Source organism: Gloeophyllum trabeum (assembly GCF_000344685.1).
Source record: "Gloeophyllum trabeum ATCC 11539 unplaced genomic scaffold GLOTRscaffold_00003, whole genome shotgun sequence".
In the NCBI taxonomy this organism is placed as follows: Eukaryota; Fungi; Basidiomycota; class Agaricomycetes; order Gloeophyllales; family Gloeophyllaceae; genus Gloeophyllum; species Gloeophyllum trabeum.
The window spans coordinates 458,946-480,140 of record NW_006920412.1 but is presented as its reverse complement, the minus strand read 5'-3'; the positions used below and the strand labels follow the sequence as shown (position 1 = coordinate 480,140).

Genomic DNA, 21,195 nt, shown 5'->3' with positions numbered 1-21,195 from the left:
AAATCATGACAGCGCCTGAATGTCACCGCATGCACGAAAGCGTCAAATTGATAACTCCAATACCAGTCTCCGTAGCACGGGACTCATGAACCAGAGTGTTTGTATAACCGCGGCCACCACAGGACAGATGTACTCCCGACCCACATCAGTGGGCATCATCTAGCCGAGGCACTTCACGGAAGATCCACGTCGCCAGTCCAGGTGATGCAGCGCCAACATGATACTCTGGTCTACGCTCGCGAGGCTCAAGGCGTCAAAAACAAATATACACAGCAGCAACGCACGGAAACCTATCCTTCCAGTGCTTCGCCCAAGCCATACCACACCCCAGACCTCTCGCTCAAATCTGCAAGCCTGGTATATGCACCGGGCTTGATATTCTGAGCATTGGAGACCGGACCTGGGATATCCTGCCTCTTGGTATTCTACTGGAAATACGACCCTCCGTCCCTTAGTGCGACAATTCCTGTATAAGCCAACGCAACAAGCCTACCGAGTTGGCGACTTCTGGTCCCAAATCCCAGGCTACCAAGAGCGCGCAATCTGCGCCCACTGTCGTGACTGCCCAGACAATCTAGACCATATTCTACTGGAGTGTACCTACCCGTCCCAGCACGTCATATGGCTCCTGGCCGAGGAGCTCTGGCCGCGATCACACGCACCATGGCCACAGCTCACCTTCGGTGCGCTGCTCGGCTGTGGCAAACTAGCTATCCCCCTTAACGAAAACCATATCAACGATATTAATACCCAGGGAAACCAGGAACCTACTCGCCCTCGTAAAACTAGCCCATCCCGCCTCCTCCAGATCCTGATTTCGGAATCCCTATACCTTATATAGGTAATACGCTGTGAACGAGCGATACAAAACCGACACCACTCACCTACTGCAATATCCTCCCGGTGGCGTAACGCCATAAATAGACGGCTCCAAATAGACCGACTTACCGCCTGCAAACCTCAAACGGAATGACAAGTCCATACTGAAAGTCAAGGAAACTTGGAAAGACACGCTCGACAATGAACCATTCCTACTCGAAGACTGGGCTTCCCGCCCCGAAGTTTTAGTGGGTATTAGACCACCCAGGGCTCTGACTCAAAGGAGTATCCAGGTGCTTTCTCGAGCCCCACACTCTCCAGCCCCCGCTGGAGGCCGTGCGTAAACGCATTTTTCCTCGGACCAGATCGCTCTGCGATCTGCTATAGCGTATTATTTAGGGCTGTACCGATATCAGTGCTAAGTAATAAATATCGCTTGTCGAAAAAAAAGAAATACGACCCGCCTTGTACTGCGAAACCCGGGAGGGGGGGAGGGGAGTCCGGCTCTAATGCAGTAGAGAAGCCGTGCACCAACGAGAGAACAGAGGCTCATACAGTCAGGTAGAGGCATCGGTGGTGCTTGCTCGCCACCAGTACCTCGATCCGCACAGTCGGTTCTCTCCTGCACGGTCAAGGCCCGATATGCATTGTATACTTTCCAGGTGGCTGGGCATACGCTCTTCATTTTTCCCTCGCACCTAACCGGTGCCCTGTCGGGAGTCTCAAACGAAGCGCGTGGACGTCTTCGTGTGCGCGGGCGAGCTGGTGCCTACACGCAGGAGGGCTGCAGGATCATCGACGTCGAAAGAGCTATGAAGAAGAGAACAGAAGGCAGCGTGCGCTGGATAGTGACTGTGCCAACGCCGACGAGAATACGGCTGTGATAGTCTTACGACCGGTGGCGCGGTGGGCTCGTAACGCAACAGATGCGATAGGGGCCACAAATGAGGAAGGACTTACCAGCGGATGAAACCTCCCGGGAGGGTATTCCGTTGGCAAGGTAGGCAGACTACCCTGGAACGTGTTGGTTAACGAGCTGCCCGACCTGGTCGAAGTCTCACAATCAGGAGATTGACACGACTGCGACCGATGTCCGTGCTGTTGTGACGCAGTGGTTGCATCGTCAGAGACCTCCATTCGTCCAGCCGTGCGCGGCGGGCCGCCTTCCTCAGATGCGAGCAAGTCGGAGGCGAGCACGCACCTCGACGAGACGGACGGTGGGTGCTGTTGCTAGACTAATGGACAGATACACCACCCGCAAACATCATCCCTAATCATAGGACCGTGAATCCCATAAATAACGACGATCTGCAGACTGCGAACGAGTGCGTACCTGGATGACGTGCAGGGACGTACCCAGCCCATCGTGCATGTCTGAGTCCGAGTCTGCCTGCTACCGATACGAGGATGTGGAGTCCTTGATAGAGGCTGCAAGTCTAACGGACAGAACCAGGCTTGATGCTGGAGAGACGGGAGCAAATTCTAATCCGAGCGTATCTGGGCGTCACACACACTGTAACAGACTGTAGCCCTGAGGTGATCGGGTGCAGGTGAAGCTTCAAAGAGGCGATTAGATGGCAGATGTGATGGAGTTGCTGTGAGTATCTGATGATGTCAACCATCCGCGATCTCCCCAAACAGCGTCACGAGAGATAAGATAAACACGACTACCGTCAAATGTTGCGTCATGGTGATCACCCAAGCAGTAATCCCAGCATTATCCCGACGAGCAGGCTAGAATCGAGGAGAAATGTCTGCTACGGTCATTATCGTGTCAGCCAGGCTTGGACACGCGCAAACGTATCGAATGAACCAGCACTTGCGCCTATTATCTCCCCTGACCATGCATGAACCCCACATGATGACGTCCATGATTCATTGACCTCCCTGAGGTCTGCTCTATCCCTAAACCGAATGTGCCGCAGAATGACGGACCCATACCCGTCAATGAGGCCCGCCACGACGCATACCGAGACGTAAATAGCGACTCATACCACGCAACGCCCCTTGCACGACTTGCCGTTCTCGGTTCCCGCCCGCCTTCGCTACCCCACACGCCCCCTCATCCCTGCAACTGATCGCAGCTTACCAGCTTCCGTTCTGATTTCGCGACTTGGAGGCCGGGACCCACCCGCCGCTGACATTTACAGAGTAGCGAATCCCGCTATCCTTGTTCAGGAGTCACGTCGAGTTCTGGATGGATCGTCAACGATCAACGACTCCGAGCATGTCTAGCCGCAAGCCATCAATACGCGCTAGGTCAAGATTAGATACGTGTCGTATCGTCGTATCCCAGCAATCGGCGAAACGATAGAGAACTTTCAGAATTCTTCGCGCAGGCAGGCGAGCCCGGAAAGGTAATTATACCCCACTTGGGGCCACAGTGCACCACGACTCACCACTCTTGTTGATCAGGACACAGCATTAGCGGAGCAAAATTGGTGATACCCTACTCCAATAAGTAAGCCGCGGAGCGGCTGCTGAGTGCAGAAAATCCCAAGCTTCTCTATCGTTTTGCTGATTGCTGCCATACTACAAATAAATCACAGATCCAGGCCGTCCACGTCGTCTCTCCACCCCTCCTCGCGATCCAGAACGCTGCAGACGGTTGGAGATCCATTCCATGACATCGGACACCCATCAGTCATCCACACCGTACCATACCATTCCGAATCATACATGCATACCGCCCAATAGAATCTGAAATGCCGAACCAGACTCCTCCCAGTCCTTCCTATCACTCCAGACTCCGACCAATCAGGGCAAACTGGGACCCACTCCGCCACCGCCGGAACGCTCTCGAAAACGGAAAACCTGATATCCAAATTCCCCTTGTCCCATGCACGCAACGCAACGCAACGCATGCATGTGTATTCAGATTCACAAACACAGGGCAAGGGAGGGGGCGAGCAAATCGGAATTAGATGCCCCGCACGGCCGGGGTAGTCATCGCCCCTTACGAGTTCGAATTCAGCGAGACAAGAGACAATACATAAGTACCTTTGTAATTGTATTGGCCTGATCATGACCGGCCCTGCGAGTGAGCGAGTGTTTTTGACCGCGTGAACTATCGGCCGCAGCAAAGGAGGGTGAACGCCTCGGAGATTACTCCCAGGAATCATTAATCAGGATGAGTAAGATTCAGATGCCTGCGTTATATTATACGCGTACGCCGCAGAGGGGAAGTCTAAGGGAGGGGATGCTGGTGAAGGATCACCCGTACATATGTCCCGGCACACGCAGCTGCATTCATGATCATATCCCGTACGTATGTATGTAGAACTTGCATTTCTCCGCAATGAATAACCGTTGTAACGCCGGCGGGTCGACGAGGCATATAGTGACGCACATGTACACGCCTGCGAAAGTCCAGTCGAGAACTGAGCACACGCACAACGACAGCAACAGCAATCAATTGCGGTTCATATCTTTCATTGCATTGATCCATTTTCGGTCCTATACTTCATTCATACCCAATCGTCTACATAGCCATCCCCCTCCCAACCGTTCAATCATCCTATCAAAACCAGGGTACACCTCACTCGCACTGGATTGCGAGCGAGCGAGCGTGGTGTCCGTGAGAGTCGTGCATACCTAAATGCGTGAGACGAAGGCGGGAGTGAGGGATGCAAAACCCAAAACAAAGCGAACGCGAACGTGAGGCGGGTTAGGGAAAACATATATGCACAGCGCCGAGGGGACGTTCCCCGGCCCCCTCGGCGGAGAAAAAAGCGAAATGCATAACAAACAGGAAGGCGGAAAGGGGTCGTGAGGTGTCGTCAAGAGCGCAGCGTGTGCGCGGGTCGGAGCGGGCAGGGCAGGCGGGTGTCGCGTGCGTGTGTCGCTCGGTGCGGCTGGATGGTTGGACATACCAGGCCGGGGGGCATGCGTGTGTAGAACCATGATGTTCACAGAGTGCTAGTGGTCCCGAGCCGTCATTGGGGGGGATGTCGCATGGCAGGTGCGGGGTGAGCTTAGAGGCTACTTGTTAAGGAGTTTTCGCCGGAGGCGTCTGCGTGCGCGGAAGAGCGAGAAGCGCAGGGCGAGGGAGACGGCTTGCCATTGGCGGCGGATGGACTGCGTGCAAGTAGGACTGGAATAGGATATTCAATATTGGAAGAATAAAACCGGGAAAAAGATGCACTCACGTCCACTCCTGCTGCTGGCTGGACGAGACTTCGTCTTCGACAGTGGTTCCGTCGAGCTGGAAGGGCGACGGCGCATGTGGCACGACGCGCTTCTCGATGTCCTTCTCATCCTTGCTCTTCCGCTTCTCCTTCCGCGCGGCCATGCGGCCCTTCAGCAGCCTCCTGCCCTTTCTCTCGCCCTCCTCATCATAGCCGAACCCCGTCGCATGCCCAGACCCATACGCGTCCACAAACGGATCCTCCTCCTCGTCTGCGCGGCGGATGCGCACGTTGTAGTCGTCGTAGTGGTAGTTCTGCCGGAGGTACGGCGAGACGGTGGCATCGTCCTCCTCGGGCGACGACGAGAGGGTGGTGGCGGCGAACGGCGGCTCGTAGTACGGCAGGAAGCGGCGCGGGCTGGTCGTGCGCGTGCGCGAGCCGCTGGTGCTGCGGTCCCTCTGCGAGAGGTGGTGGTGGTGGTGGGCGTGCGGGTAGTGCGGGTGGTGCAGGCGCTCGGTCTCGCTGCCGCACGCGCTCGCGGCGTCGTCCTCGTCGTCGCTCGTGCCGTCCCACTGGGTGCGGTAGGTGTCGACGTTGATGCCGGCGCCCGGGGCGCTGCGGCGCTTGTGCGCGGGGGCGAAGGGGCGGAAGTCGGGGTCGTGGAGGTCGCCGTGGCGGTCGACGTAGGCGGAGGAGGGGGAGGAGGACGAGGCGGAGGAGGAGGACGCGGAGGCGTAGGCGGGGTCGAGGATGCGGGAGATGTCGTAGCCTGCTGAAGACTGCTTGGAGGAGGGGCGGCGGTGGCTCGGGAGCGCGTGCTTGTGCTTGAAGCAGGGCGGGGACGGCGGGGGCGTGAGCTGGGAGAGGTCGTATTCGTATGTCATCGTGGGGGGTGGCTGAAAAGTCAGGGAGCAGTAGAGCGATAGAGATAAGTGGGTGGTTGTTATAAAAGGGGCTGTAGTGTGGCGTCAGAGGGCTGCATGGTGGACAGCTATAAAGGATTGCGGAAGGACTGCCCGGTTGAGTCACGTCCCGATGAACAAGCAAGAATCGTCCCAATCGCCCCCTTCCTTTCCGGGCTGCCCTCACCTGCGGTCCCCCGGCAGCGCTTCGGCACACACACACGGGCCCAGTCCTCCTGCCGCATTTGGAAGCCAGCTGACCTGCCTCGTTGCCAGCCTTTCAGCGTATGCGTGCTCTCCACTCTTTCAGCTCCCGCCTGCAGCCTGCGCTGGCCGACGTGCTTCCTTGCCTCGACCTGGCACATTCACTCGGCCCTTCCCCGCGTTCGCCCCATCGATGCCCGCCATCCTTTCTGCGATCTCGCCGGGTCACGACGCCGCTCGTCACTCCCGTCCCAATCCGTCAGACGCCCTCCTGCACCATCGGTCCACCAACTCGCCCGTGCTCGTCCTCCCGCGGCCCGAGATATCCCCCTCAGGCACATCCTTTCCCAGCCAATCCGCGCGTTCCCCCGTCCGTACGTAGCTGTTGACGCGCATGCCGAGCGCAGCGGCCCATCCCTCAGTATCAATGAACGATCTATGAATCTCCCTCCTCCGATCCCGGATGTTCTACCCTTCTCCTTTCTCTTTTCGTCTCTTGCTGCCCTATTCTCAGCCCACCCTTGGCCGCGGCTAGCTATCTATAGATAACTGCACGCTCTCCGTATTTGGCCGTCTCCAGTCTCACTCGCCGTATCTGAATCAACCATCAATTATTGCTATCGCGTCAACAATACACCCAGGCCCACTTTCTACACTCTTCCACCCAGTGCTATACAACACATCTGAGTCGCTTACTGATCTCGTATAAGCCATCTTGTGTGCGCTCAATAAGCACTGACTGACCCGTCACTCCCCCGCTGACCAACCCGAACATTCGGTCTCACTTGCCCACTGGGACCGGCGCCTGCCTAGAACCTTCGCTATATACGCACCCAGTCGCCTTCCCTATTGGGCTCTGCTGTCGCCTCCTGTGTTCTCGGTCGAATCACGCTCAGAGTAAGAGCCCACCCAGCCAGCCCCCATTTGGGCTTTTGATCCAGGCTGGCGTTTCTCAGGCTGCGTAAACGCCGCGCAGACGCGTACATCACGTATCGCACTCGAAAGCTGTGATGCCCAGGTCCAGAGTGTATAGATACGCACATGTGCTCTCGCTCTCGCTCGCGCGTCTATCGTCCTAGCATCTAGCAATAGGCCCGTGCCCATGTTGAGTTGGACGTAGGCAATGGAAGCCCGAACTCGAGGCGTACCGTGCTCTGGCTGCTGTGATCAATTGCCTTGCGCTCTGGGCTATCGACCTTCTTTCCTCCAGTCCCCTCCAGCCGTCGACGATTGCGATTAGCCCGGATGTCAATCCGAACGCGAAGCACGCAACCACCACAAACCCGCACGCCCCTGACACCCACCCACCCGTAACTCCCAAACGCCTCTTCACACGAAACAGACGCCCATAAGTACAAACTATCATCGTGCCTTCGCCCCCTCCACCGTTCTCCCCGGATCGTGGGTGTTGCCGTGCTCTTGTTGACTGGAACGCCATACTCAATCGTGATTGCCTACAGCTGATGTGCGCCAGCGCTTGTGGATATGGTCGCAGGTGGGTATCGTGCGTTGCTCACGACGCCATCGGATAGACGCGGGCCCAGCTCTGCTATTCTTGCTCCATGTTTTCCGAATTCATCTCTGAATCAGCATTCATGTGCGTGTGTGTCCCAAAATCCGAATTGTGGGCCGTGCTGAATAACAGCGTTCGCCGTTCGCGCTTTTATCGACCACTCCGAATTGTCTGGTGATGTTTCGCCCGGATCTTGGCCCCAGATAATTCAAGGGTCACGCATGGGGACAGCCATGGTTGTTACATAGTAGATGAATAGGAATCTCAAGCTGCCCAACTTGCGACTGCGCGTGCGTCCACAACGCACATCTAATCTCAGGCACGGAGATGAGATTGGGGTGAGGTCCGCAGGATGACGATGACATCTCCCCGCCCGGACGCGTCGGCGTGCTTTTCATCGCAGTGATATGCGCGTGACGCGTCGCGGCTTGAAGCAACACCATCTACGAATCAAATATCGAATATTGATCATCTAACTAAGTAGTGAACTGCGCGAGGGCATATGCATATTGCTACCACCCGACGTCCCGCACGCAATCCGGAGGGTGCATCCTATTGGACGGGGAGAGCAGGATCCGGAGGGATGTACGCCCGGCACCCGGGGAGCCAATGCGAGTCGCCCGGCGAAAACTTGAAGATATATGCATGTGCACCTGCCGCGGCGGCGTCGGTGAGCGATGCGTCCGAGATCGTCCGCGCCTATAAGGACCCATTACTGCAATTTTCGAGCCCCTGCTCTCGATCGCGCGCAAGAGCCTGAGCACATGAATGCACGGGTGATTTGCAGCTCGGAGAGCGCTCTGTGAACTGGGATGTCCGTGCGTGTTGTGTGTCCTGCCCGTGCTTGCGGGATGGCCCGGGATGCTCGCATGCGTATCCATGCCAGGTCTGATGGTTCATGCTAGGCGACAGTAAACCCGGTGCAATTTAATACGTGGACGCAGGGATCCTCTATCCATCCCGAGCCCCAGACCGGACCAGGGATACATCTCCCCGCGGCTGAGCCTGCCCTACACGTCCGCGACGCGGGACTTGGCATGTCCAATGTCCGTAGCAGCATTACCCACCGGGATCCCAGCTTATAATATATCAACCCACAGCTGATCCAGCAGCAAACCTCCTCCGGCGACATCCCGTAGCCAGATGATATCCGTCTCTGGCTCGGGACAATCTGATTACTGAGCGCGCACTGGCAGGATCCGAGCTCACCACCACACTCGAGTCAGCAGTGATTATATGCATGGCACTGACCTCCTCATGATCAGGCTCTGAACAATCTCCCTTCTGCTCAGCGTGACTCCCCCCAATGCTGATGATCTCCGTAAACGCCGCCAGCATCCATTGCTGATAAGATGATCTATCAGCCGCCGGGTAAGGGAGAGCTCCCGGATGATTACAGTTATGTATAGGACACGAGGATGCATACGCAGCGGCGGGACTCATTCGTAAGCATAAAGAGAGCATTGGTAACGGTGGAGAGGTATTACTAAAGTTCGAGCTGTACACAGGAATATTGATTATAAGGGAAAGTCGCGTTGGTCGGAGTGCGGGCCTGAGTTCCAGAGCAGGTGAGTCCGGGTCCCTTTTGTCGTTGCGAACCCTACAAGCGTTAGACGGATGGCAGCCTGGATTGGCAAGTGCTGGGATCTGGTACTGGCGCTGGCGGATTGTCGGCCGGTTCATATCCCACCTCACCCCGGACACGGGTCGCGGATCCTTGTACGATTGCGATTCAATGAACCTATTGTCAGCGTGATACACCGGCAAGTATAAAGGAGTGACTCGTGAACCTAGTCCTGCTGTTGTGTTGCTGTGCATCCGAGACTCCTTTCATGAACCATGTCTATGAAGCCTTGTGTTCCGATTCGGAGGATGTGAAGATAAGATAGACCTCAGATGGCCTCGCGGGCTGTAGGAAGCCGTTCAGGTGAGCTCGGTTGATCGTACAGGATCCTTTGTCGATATCAGTTCACTGGACTCGGAGCTTGCACAAAGGACTGCGCCTTGCTGGGCGGTGTAATTGGGTTGGGTAGTCTGCTTTGAGACTGAGACGCATGTGATTGTTAGTATGGCCGATTGAACTCCCCCAGTACAAGAGAATCCAAGAGATCTAACTACAGCATAGGTCCGTACGCGCGCACTCTTGTATGTAACGCGGGGCCTCCCACTGGGCTATGGTGTCTCGGAAGTCAGTACCATTCAACTGTGAAGCATATTAAAGAAGCCCGGTAGGGACAATCCTGTAGGAACAATCAAACCCGGAGGCGTTTGTAAAGTGAGACCCCTGGAGCTTAAGCCTAGTGTGCAAGAACCAGACCTACTGATAATCAGTCGGAGCTTTCGAACATGATCTCCGACTGGAGCCTATTCTCTCAACACAAGGGCACAGCAACCCCGGTCCGGAAAGCTAAGAGAGAAAAGGCAAGGATGCAGCATGGCCTGCCTGCAGTGCGCGATTGAATAAACACGGCAAGAGAGACGCGTACGGGGGCGGAGCCGCAGCCTCGCTTAGCGGGCATGCGCCCACCTGGACCTACAAAGAAGGTTAGATCACCGGATCGGTTTGCCGCCCTGGGCCCGCGCTCGCAAGCGTACAGCAGCAGGCGCGAGGGTGACCTAATACAAATGCTAAGCAACGTGGGGTTATCTGTGATATCTTCACGGCGTTTGAGAAGTTGGTCTAGAATGACCCTGCCAGTTGCTCGCATCGTGTATTTCCGTATGACGTCCTGTGGTAGCAGCCTACGGTTGGCGCTGATTGTGTTGGGTTTGACGATTTACGTTGATTATATGAATTGAGACACGATCGTCGCTGTGACGTACACCAATGGTCGACGTAACATAAATCATACAGCAGGAGGGGTGAGATATGTACAAGGGAATACGAGAGCAAAATACAAACATCAACAGAATTTCCAGGGAGTGCGAATGACATAAAGATACGTGAGGCTGTGCAATCGCAATAATAAGGAGGTACGTATCTGTGTTGCTACCCTTCTTCCCTTGCCAAGTATGCCCGCCGGTTGGAGAGGCGTGCGTTTGAACCGTGCATGGAAATTTAGGGGATGGGCGAGCTCGATTATGATACCCTCAATGCATATCACCTTAGCATTGATCTGCACTGCAACTGAACCATTTACGAACTGCATGCGGGATGTTAGCTGTTTGATTTACTTGCCGTGCTAGACGCCGTCGTTCTTGGGCAGCAAGCAACAAATGTGCAGCTACCGCGTTCCGAGGTCGCTGGGATGCAACTGATAGTAAGGTGTTCGAGTTGGACAGCACCCCAGTTTATCCCAGTCTATTTCCAGGTTTTCTAGATGAAGTTTAGCTTCGACCGTACGAATGACTGGTGTCTAGAATAGCGCGAGCACAGAGCATGGAGTAGTACCACTCACTGTGACGCAAGTCCAGGAGAATTCTTGATACATATGGAGAGCAGCACGAAGGGTCATACGAGATATTCTGTTTGAGAGTGAGAGGGGTATACAGGCTCACCAGCGGCCGTTTCATAAGTTTCGACCGCCCCGTGGTGGAGCGATATGGTGCCGACAACTCACCTTGTCAGTCATACAGTCATACACTGACTTATCCGCCACGAACAGCTCACTTCTCCGGACCGAGCGGTAAAGCTTGCCGGAAACGGGCCGAAGGGGGGGGGGGGCGGGGTTGGATAATATCAGTCTCGCCAGGCGCTTAGAAATAAGATACGAACCCAGCGTCGAGGATTTCCGACTTGACAGTTGTAGCCATCCGCTAGAACTGTTTATCTTATCATTGAGATAGAAATGGGTAGATCATCAGCGGATGTTCATTGAGATAGTCCGTATGGGGAGGGCCTTTGCATGATCACCGTTTACAGACAGAAGTCCGATGTATCCCCGACCTTTCCGGGTCCACCTATCCGACTCTGGTAGCAGGCAAAACCGTATGGGGTGGGGGGGAGGGGGGCGTGGACCGGGAGGTATACGGGGACACTATACAACTTCGAGAAGGCATAACTGACAAGTGCATGCTGGGCACGGGATTCTGTTGTCTCCTGACTATTCCAGTATGGTCAGACGGAGCGCAGATTGTCGAATAACCTCGCAAACCTTCTCCGTGGAAGAATATAATCTATCGGGCGTGCCTATCTACTCAGCAGCAGTCAGGACTTCGTATCCCGGCATTCTACAAACATAGGACTGACCATGCATGGGTCTTCCCCACAAACTCCGCGAGCAGACCGGGGATCCGCCCCGTCCGAGGGCAAGCTTCTTCCGATTACAATCGGCATCTGATCAATCCAATCTGCTTAATGGAGACGTGCTATAAGTGTGTGGAAGCTGCTGCCAAGTGCAGAGTCTGAATCGGGGGAAGCAGATGGGGAGGAGATGGATAGATAGATGGATACGATGTGAATGGAACGGACCGATGCAAGGCCCGAGGAGATGGGAGTAGGTATACCTAAGTAGATGCCGGGTGTTCAGACAAGGGCAGCGAGTCGACAGATAATCAACCGCACAGCGTCCGGAGTCCGAAGAAATCGCTAGGGAATGTTGCAAGTGCACGACCGGGCATAATGCGGACGAATACATGATAACCCAGCAGAGCTGCTCCCAGTCCTTCCAAAAGAAGCAGAAAAGCGGCACTGGGTTATAGCTCTTCTACTTTCCGGCAGAGGATCATGGGCAAGCAATGAGAAGACTATATGGCAGATTGGTGTCAACGGGGATGCGTCTGTACATATGGGAGGAAGGCGTTGATTATCGCAACACAATCACAGAAGAATCAATACGGTATAACATCCAATATTTCCTGAGCCAGAGACCTGTGTATGATCCACGCAAGTACGCTGTAGCGTTCGACTTGAGAGTGACAGGTTGGCAGCCACCGGCAGGTGCCGAATCCCTCGTGCAAAACACGTGGTTGCACCGCATTTCCCGGCAACCCGTGACGCATGCGCACGAATCATTCATCCTCCCCGCTCGAAGCCTGGTCTGCGATCGCACTATCACTGTATCAGGCTGAAGCTTCATTACAGGAGCTATACAGGTTCGTACTCTCTTTCGTATTGCTCTAGTACCGCTCTGATATCTGTTTGTAGTCCCCCTACTAGCTCAATTCCCGGCTTCTTCGTTGTTCGGGGACCTCTCGTGAACCGCGCATATTTGGGAAGCTGACCGGGTCTAGCTTCCGAGCATCGTGCGGGTTTATCCAGTGAACGACAGAGAGCCGTGGATTAGTCCTATGCAGCGCAGCTGTAGTGATCGGACAGTTGACACGACGTTGAAGTGAGTCATACGTAAAATAACTGCCCTATCAGTCAAACAATTACGCGTCGATACTTATGGTCCTTACCCGAGCAGACTTTCCCTCTCTGCACGATGAATGCTTCATTTGCGGCGTACGCGTCGCAGTTCCTCACCCGACAGCAGCAGCAGCAGACGCAGGCCTCTAGCTTATCTTCAAGTCAGCCGCTCTTCTTCTCATTTACCACCGATAATGGGTCACGCGGGGGTAATAACGATACTGATTTGGACGACCTAGATGACCCTCATTTGCGCGCGAGTGAGATGAGCAGGGCAGGGACGCACGGGGCGTCCTCGAGTGCGCGGAGGGTGGAAGATGATGACGATGAAGACCCGTATCTGAGGCTGGACGAGGACGACAGTCCTGCGGGTGGGCCGGAGTCGCACTCGATACCACTCCTCCAGTCACACCGCGAGCCTAGTCATGGCTGGCTGGCGCATGCGTCGCCGCTCCGACCGGATTCGCCGTTGTCGACGCCTTCGTCTGAAGAGGCTCCCAGCCCGCCTCGCAATCCCAGCCCGCCCTCGCGGTACCCTCGAGCACAACCGCCTCCTCCACCTCGGACAGCGATTAACCTGTCCTTGACCGAGTCTCTGCTCCCGAGAGATGGCAGTACACGAGCTACCGACGCCTTTTCTCTCCCGGACCCCCGTCATCTCCACCGCGGACGCCGGAAGTACAACGACTCGATATGGACGGCGCTTTGGCTCGGCAGCGTCGGCGTATGCGCCTTTTTCTCCATCCTCCTTCTCTTCCTCACCCGCAGACCGAAAGACACACACAACATTAGCCTGCCATACCCCACGCTTCTCCATACAGTCCCGCTACTGACGATCATCACATTCCTGAGCGCACTGGTATCGTATGCGCATATATTTCTGCTGCGCATATTCGTTGCTCCGGTCGTCTTTGCTACGTCCGTGTTCATCCCTGCCACCCTATTCATCTCCGCGTTATGGGCGTTCATAGGAAGCTTCATGTGGGATGGGGATCAGGAACCGACATGGGGTGAAACCGTCGGGTGAGTGGTAATGGTCTTCATTAAGACACATGCTATAACTCCGCGCAGGCTCCGACTATTCTCCCTCGTTCCTCTCATCCTCTCCCTAATCACAGCACGCCGCCTTGTCCACCTCCCCCGTGAAATCCACACTACCTCGTCCCTCCTCACCCTCGCAACGCGTCTCCTCGTCGCCAATCCCTTCCTGCTCGCACTATCCCCCGCCATCCTCCTCGCCACGCTTCTCCTCTCCATCCCTTTCGTGACGCTCATCTTCCGGCTGCTGCTCATCGGCTACTTCACGCATAACACCAAGCAGGGTACGTGGGAGTATCATGTGAGAGCCTGGGCCGGGTGGGCGATTGTAGGCAGCGCGAGTGTGTGGATGTGGTGCTGGGCGGTTGCGCGGGGCATCTTGAGAGTAACCACGTCCGGTGTCATAGGTGCATGGTACTTCGCCGAGTGAGTCCGCCACCTCCTCTCCCCTCTCCGCCCGCTAAACGTCACCCAGCCAATCCGCACCGCTTCCCCCGCCCACAGACACGCACACGATCCACGCGGCGCTCTTCCGCTCGACGCAGCCCGCGCTGGGCACGGTCTGCCTCGCCTCGCTCATCCTCACCGCGACGCGCGCCTTCCTCCTGCTCGCGTCCCTCCTGCGCATGCTGCCCTCCGCGCTGCCGCTCCCGGTGCAATTCCGCCCGCTGCTCGTCGCGGCGGCGTGGCTCGCGGGGTTCCTGGAGGGCAAGGCGAGCAGCATGAGCACGTACGCGCTGTGCTACGTCGGGCTGACGGGCCAGCCGTTCTGGCGTGCCGCGGAGAGGAGCGGGGAGTTGACGTGGAATGTGGGCGGGGAGAGCCGCGATCCGAGGCAGCCGGGGAGGTACAGAAGGAGGTTCAAGTCCGAGCGTGCGTGGCCCTGCTTCACATAATCTCTACCTGAACTGATTATGTTATGTTTCTGCAGCGCCGTTGACTCTGCTGACTGTTGCGCCGCTGACGCTGACGTTCCCCTTCGCGCTTACGACGTACCTGTTCGTGGCGCACACCTTGAACGCGCCGGACTCCGCGCTCGGGGCTGCGCTGCTCGGGGGTGGGGTGACGGCGCTCGTGGGCGTGTTTTGCGTGGGGCTGGTCAGGGATACGTACGTGGAACAAACCACTCGATTGCCCTTGAGCTAACGGCCAGTATGAATCAGGGCCGACGCGGTGTACATGTGCTACTGCATCGACAAGAGCCTGGGCCAGAAGCGGAGGGAGGAGGTATTCGACACTGTAAGCCCTTGTCAGACCCGCTAGCCGCCGTACACCTCTCACGTGCGGGCATATCTTTCAGTTCGAGTACGACGTGCGAACGCCGTCGGCGCCTCCGCGGCAACGGCACCACCAGCCGGCGTTGAGCGAGGGCCTGCGCCTCGCGCGCGAGCCGCTGTCGTCGCTGCACCAGCACGAAGACGACTCGGGGTCGGACGAGGCGGAGCCGGAGCCGGAGCCATTCTTCCCCGAGCCGCGGGCGTACGACGCGGAGGTGCCGCCGTCGTATAGCGGGTACGAGGCGAAGCGGTCGGGGGATCTGGAGACGGGGTTGGGTTCGGGTTCGGGGCTGGGGTCGGGATTGGGGAAGTCGAGGGTGGAAGGGGAAGAGGGGGAGGGGGAGGGGGAGGAGTCGCAGATGTTCCCCGGCTCGGATCTGTTCTGAGGGACGGAGTGCTGCAGGCTTGGGATGCTCTGGCTCTGGCGGTCGTGACAAGATGATATGATATGACTTTATGCCATGACAGGACTGCTTGGTGGTGCGTTGGCATACATGTTTTCAGGTTTGCTTTACTGCGCATTAGTTAGAGAGTGATACTTTAATGTCATCCATTGTATATCCTGCTCGAAACACATAGTCGTTGTCTATGACATGCTGTTGTGGTTTTCTGCCGGTGCTCACCGGACTGTGGGGATCTGCTAGATGCGATGCGCTGGCCGTTGCGTATCGTTTTACCAGCCGTCATGGTGTCTCATTGGGCACGAAATTCATTCACGGATCCTGTCTTACTCATACTGAATGGAATCTCCTAGGACAAATTTCCCTTTCCTTCTACGCAAGATATTTCATCCCGTCGAATACAGTACAGCTCGTTCAATTGCCGGCGTTGTGGAATCCGGGACGACTTTGTGGCTTCGCTCTGAATGGAAGGTCTGGTAACAGGGAGTTCCAACACTTACTTAATAGAGACTGGGATGAAGTCTGGTGCAGAAAGGGTGCATGTAGGGATGAGGAGCCGAGAATGGGAAGTCGTGCAAGGGGCGTGAGGGGCGTTGCGCGGTATGAGTCGCTATTTACGTCTCGGTATGCGTCGTGGGCCTCGTTGACCCGTCATTCTGCGGTATATTCGGTTTAGGGATAGAGCAGACCTTATTATCAATGAATGATGGACGTCAGCGTGCACTACATCGCGTAAGTGCTGGTTCATTCGATACGTGCACGACGACGAGCACAGCAGACATTTCTCCTTTATTCTAATAGCCTGGTTAATGATGTGCTTACGTTGGGTGATCGCCATGACGCAACACGACTTTATCTTATCTCTGGTCTCTGGAGCGTGGATGGTTGACATCATCGCATCTGCTATCTAATCGTAGCGGCGCAAGCGCCAATCCCCGACTCCAGTCAGAAACCATCAAGTATTCCAGTACTAGTGTCTGGTCAAGTTGCGGAATGCCAGTCTTGACGTGTATGGACACATACACAGTATTGATATAGTCCTGTCTTATATCTACATCAGTATTTAAAGGGGCTTCCTCCCAGTTCCCGCTCAGAGATACTAGTCTCATTTGTCAGCCTCACTTGTGTCAATGCATCCTTTTATCGAATGCTATGCACTGCATCACTTTGACCTTTCACGTCAGGTGTGTGTGGGCAGTTGTCTTCAAGTCGAAACGAAAGTGGCGTCGGTCCGGTCGGGACGTTGCTTACATGAGGTTCTCACGGCGAGAGCGAGTTGTATGGTGGAGCGACCATTTCTTCCCGACAGAACCCTCCTCCCAACTACCGTGGGAGTCGGGGATCGCGCAGCTTCACCTCCACCTCATCATCAACTCGAGTACAAGAGAGGGACCCGGCGTTGATGAGGGCGGCATGCATACCTGGACGGCATATGTCCTCTCGCCGCTGCGATGCGAAACAGACGCGGTTCCATGCCGTTCGCTGGCGATGTACTGCGATACGTCTGTTGTATGTATGCTCGGCGGCGGCCCAGCTCGACACCGCCAAGGACCTCCACCCACAACATCAGAGCCAGGTCAATGGCTTACCCGGCTGCTCCCTATATAGTAACAATCCACCACTGCTGCCATTTTCGACGTGGCTCCGGAACTCGTCGCAAGTCCTAGCGCGGTCGAATTGGACACGTCGACGAGATAGACCTTTTGTTTCCGTGAGTATCTAATCTACCAGACGCCGTCTTCCCCTTCCATGCCCCTTTCCGTTTCCTCTGAGTCCTGTGTGCACTGCGGGTTTGCGCTTTGCACGAGCGGATAGGGCGCACATATCCTCCTCCTCCATACCGCTGGGCGGGAACGTATCCATCCCTCCCGCCGTTGGTGTCCTGCGTGACTGCTCCAATAGTAATGTAGATTGCACCCGAGCACTTGTGAACCGCCCACGGACTCCGCATGCTCTCCAGTCTCCTATCTTTCCCCCGCCTCCAAGACGTCTACGCCTGCGACGTCTCTCGCCTTCGTCCCATCCACAAAGTCGCGTCCGGGTCATACCCCTCGCCCAGACGTCCCCCCTCCGAGTAAATCCTCCCATCATGTTGGCGCGCATGTCCGTGCAGACAAACATCCTCTGGTGCGTCTCTGCTCTGCTCTTTCGAATCATGCACCACGGACGCGCCGCGTCGGCACACGTTCCGCACCGCGCTCTGCCGCTCGCTCATCCTCACCGCGACGCGCGCCTTCCACCGCTCGCGTCCCCCCTGCCCTACCGCGCCCGATACGATTTCCGCCGCTGCTCGTCGCGGGGGCGTGGCTCGCGGGGGTTCAAGTCTGAGCGTCAGCAGTCACGCTTGATGTTGCCTCTCGGCTGTGCTGCCTGTCCTTCGTTTCTGCACTGTGCTGTCGACTGCCAGTGCTGTCGACTGCCAGTGCGCCGCTAACTCTGGCGTTCCCCGTCGCGTGACGACGGACCTCTTCGTGCCAGTGGCGCACACCTTGAATGCGCCCGATCCCGCGCTGGCGCTGCTCCGGGGCGGCGTCACTGCGCTCATGGGGACGCTTTGCGGGGATGGTCGGGGGTACGTACGTGCGGATTGTGTATCCGGTTCGCATTGAACTAACGACCGGTGCGTTGATCAGAACTCCAGTGTACATCGATACGAGCGCGGGCCAGAAGCAGAAGCGGAGACGGTTTTTTCGATACTGCAAGCCTCATCGAACCCTTCACCCGTCATGCACCTCTAGATCTAACCCACGGTTACGCATTTTTGCATCTCGCGTCTGCGCTGACACGACAACTAAGCACCAAGCACCACCATCCCATGCCCGCGAGCCCCTGTCGCCGCTGCACCGGCACGAACGTGGCGCCCTGGCCGGGATCTGGAAACGGGCCAATCTCGCACCGGTGTATTTATACGAGGAGCGTAACTTCGTAATAAGCAGATATATAGTATCGGCCGTTGTGCGGTACCTTGGTTCATGTCGGCCACGGTGACGGTGATTGGTATCAGAGTTATCAAGTTGATGCTCTCGCGCCAGGGGATGCGGTGGCATCAAGGCGATGTAATGGTTTCGTAGCAGAATCAAAGGCGAGCGAGCTTCAACTTGATTGAGCCACCGCCATCATGTGAACACGATGGCCATGTCGACACTTTGTAGAGTACTCCATTCTATGGATTGCGGGGACTGTGGCGCCGCTTGCTCAGGCTTCTCGGCCACAAATTCAAACGTGAGAAAAGTGGCTTCGATGTTCGGACGGTGCATGGCACATTGCCACATTCATCCGGCGTCTTCGAACACTAATCCACCGCTCACGACCACTGTGAATTGCTTCTGCCCCCAGTCGAATTGCTGTAGCAGAGGGGGGGGGATTACAATACCGGCGGACGAAACAATGTCCACGTGGCACAACACCGGCCTGCTCAACGCGTTTTTCAGTCAAGCCTCCTCTTTCAGGAGAGCGTGTTGTATCTTGCGCTTGCGTAACTCTGCTTGTAGAATAGTGAACACTGAATCGTGACTGATCAAACGTCAAGCTTCTCCTTCTGGTTTCCTCCTGCTGTTGTGTCATGCCAGTCTGTCGATTCATCATAGCCTCTCCGTCGCCGACGTCGTCCGATCCTTCTAAATCGCCGTTACCTGACATTGATCACTCGAACACGATGACCATGTCGACGTCTCCGGCCAGCAGGTCTCCAGCCCCTCGCCGCTGGCAAACCCAACGTCGCACCACGTCCTGGGTTTCCTCATAACCGAGGATCTCATCACTCGCCCCATCTGCGATAATTTCATTAAACTACCAGATAACCCTTCCGAGCGCGACAAAGAATGTTACTTACAGACTCCGGAATACTTCCTACCCCGCCTCCTCCCGCGCGAGTACGGCCTCACAAACCTGGAGAGCGAACTCGTCTATGTGGACCAGGAGCGCATGGATATGGGTTCTGCGCTCGTACTCGCGGACAATCGGGGTGCGCACCCGAAACAGCGAGAGCCGCCTCCACCGGATGTGGTTGACAAGATTGCGGACGACCTGGGACTGGAAGGCGACGCCCGCGAGCCTGTTTGGTACAAGTGCGTTTATTAGGCAACCGGTGCGTCTGGGATTTACCTTTCAGCATCCATCCTTACCATCCTCGCAGCCTGCGGCCCGCGGCCGGTGACTCCGAGCACCGCTCACTACGGTGGCTTCTCTTCGTCTTGGGCAATACGTCCCCTCGAAAAAGGCAGTCCCACGGCTCGCTAGCTCACACAAATCACCATCCTCACGGATTGCAGTCAGCAGTGTTCACCAGGCTCGGTGGCTTACAGATTCGCTGCCCGAAGGAGGGTCATGGAAATATGTCAAGGTAACTTCATGACTTCATTCGTCGAAGCTCCGACTTTTGTGCTGAAACAGTCCGTGAGCCTTTACCGGGGATACGTTGCATTTCTTCAGTGGCGGTCTCCGGTCGAGTGCGCACCGAATGCCGCGAGTATTCCACTTCGATGCCCTTTTGGTCTTCGTGTGCCTGACTGCTATCGGTCTGGGCTCACAATCTCAGCATGAGCACTGGTCCATTGTATATTTCACAAGGCCCATTGATAACATTGAACTCAGAACTCTGTCCGAACAGAGCAGGCTGATTGCTGTCGTTACGAAGGCTGCCTCTGGGAATTTGTCTCCAGGCCTGATGGCAATCCAGTGGTATGGGAAGAAGACTATGAAATATTTAATCAAACATCATCCAGCATCGAGCTGATTTGTATCTAATCTTGACCCAGTTTCATAATCTTTCATGGCTTCCAGGACTATTGTGTTGCTGTTGTATTGTATGCCCCACTGGAGGCCGGAGGATCGATCGCGCGACTGGTTTCCATATTGCCCCACAATTCCTGTTGTTTTAGTGGAATAATGTGGACAATGCGCCCTCTACGGAAGAAGATGGAGGTCGGACTCGGACCAGCGGCGATCGAGGGTCCTGATGCTTCTCAGAGCGCCTTGAAAGCCCCTACTCGCTCGATATCTACACGACACGAACAGTCAGAATAATATAAATCCTGACCAAGACGCAAACGCGATTGACTTGGAGGACTCAGTCATAACCCAAGAACAAGGAGTGGACACAACTCCCTCGCACTATCGTTAAGACGCCGGACAGAGGAGGCAGGTACATACATGGACTGAAGATGCATATATAGCACTAGGTCTCAGGCTACAGGAAACAGAGAACCTATCAGCCGTATCGGTTGATCATGAGTGACTTGGTTCACCGTCTGTTTGATCATGCGATACATGGCGCTAGCCACATAGGTCTCATCGAGACTCTCGGCGACATAACGATCAGGCGAATGCCAGGGCCTCCCAGAGGGTTTCGCAATCCACGGAGACCGATGTATTTCATAGCTTTGGCTGAAACGCTACGTTGGCTGGCAGTACCATGTACGTGGCAGTCCTCCGCAGTTAAAAATGTGCACGAATAGTCCAGGAACACGCTCACGTTTCCCTGCTTTGGTGTTGAATACATGACACTAATGCTAATAGCGGACGGTCCGGCGACACCGCAGTCCCGACCGCACTTAAGTTTGCCAATCGCTGAACTTTATGGATGACGGCGTCTAAGACTTGAAGGCTATATAACAGATATCGTA

The 21,195-nt window shown here is 55.8% G+C and overlaps 3 protein-coding genes across 3 annotated transcripts; 1 reads left to right on the top strand and 2 right to left on the bottom strand.

The window, feature by feature from the left end:
* Positions 1-4,236: 4,236 nt before the first annotated feature.
* GLOTRDRAFT_114455 (uncharacterized protein) lies at positions 4,237-5,994 on the bottom strand. Its single transcript, XM_007864996.1, has 2 exons — positions 4,968-5,994; positions 4,237-4,912 (listed from the first exon to the last, which is right to left on the bottom strand). Exons 1-2 carry the CDS (start codon positions 5,828-5,830, stop codon positions 4,801-4,803), a joined length of 975 nt encoding a protein of 324 aa, XP_007863187.1. The 5' UTR covers positions 5,831-5,994; the 3' UTR covers positions 4,237-4,800.
* Positions 5,995-12,688: 6,694 nt separating this feature from the next.
* On the top strand, positions 12,689-15,556 carry GLOTRDRAFT_136691 (uncharacterized protein; the record flags this gene model as incomplete). The annotated part of the gene is made up of 7 exons (XM_007864995.1): positions 12,689-12,838; positions 12,914-13,878; positions 13,927-14,319; positions 14,369-14,766; positions 14,825-15,002; positions 15,057-15,132; positions 15,194-15,556. Exons 2-7 carry the CDS (start codon positions 12,932-12,934, stop codon positions 15,554-15,556), a joined length of 2,355 nt encoding a protein of 784 aa, XP_007863186.1. The 5' UTR covers positions 12,689-12,838; positions 12,914-12,931.
* Positions 15,557-16,929: 1,373 nt separating this feature from the next.
* On the bottom strand, positions 16,930-17,598 carry GLOTRDRAFT_109918 (uncharacterized protein). The gene has a single exon (XM_007864994.1). It carries the CDS (start codon positions 17,520-17,522, stop codon positions 17,235-17,237), a length of 288 nt encoding a protein of 95 aa, XP_007863185.1. The 5' UTR covers positions 17,523-17,598; the 3' UTR covers positions 16,930-17,234.
* Positions 17,599-21,195: the final 3,597 nt, after the last annotated feature.

What these genes read in the sequence shown, in the direction of transcription:
- GLOTRDRAFT_114455 (XM_007864996.1), bottom strand. Translation starts at nt 5,830, where the DNA reads ATGACATACGAATACGACCTCTCCCAGCTCACGCCCCCGCCGTCCCCG. An exon ending in AGCCAGCAGCAGGAGTGGAC is followed by an intron (nt 4,913 to 4,967) that starts GTGAGTGCATCT and finishes ATCCTATTCCAG; the next exon opens with TCCTACTTGCACGCAGTCCA.
- GLOTRDRAFT_109918 (XM_007864994.1), bottom strand. Translation starts at nt 17,522, where the DNA reads ATGCGGAGTCCGTGGGCGGTTCACAAGTGCTCGGGTGCAATCTACATT.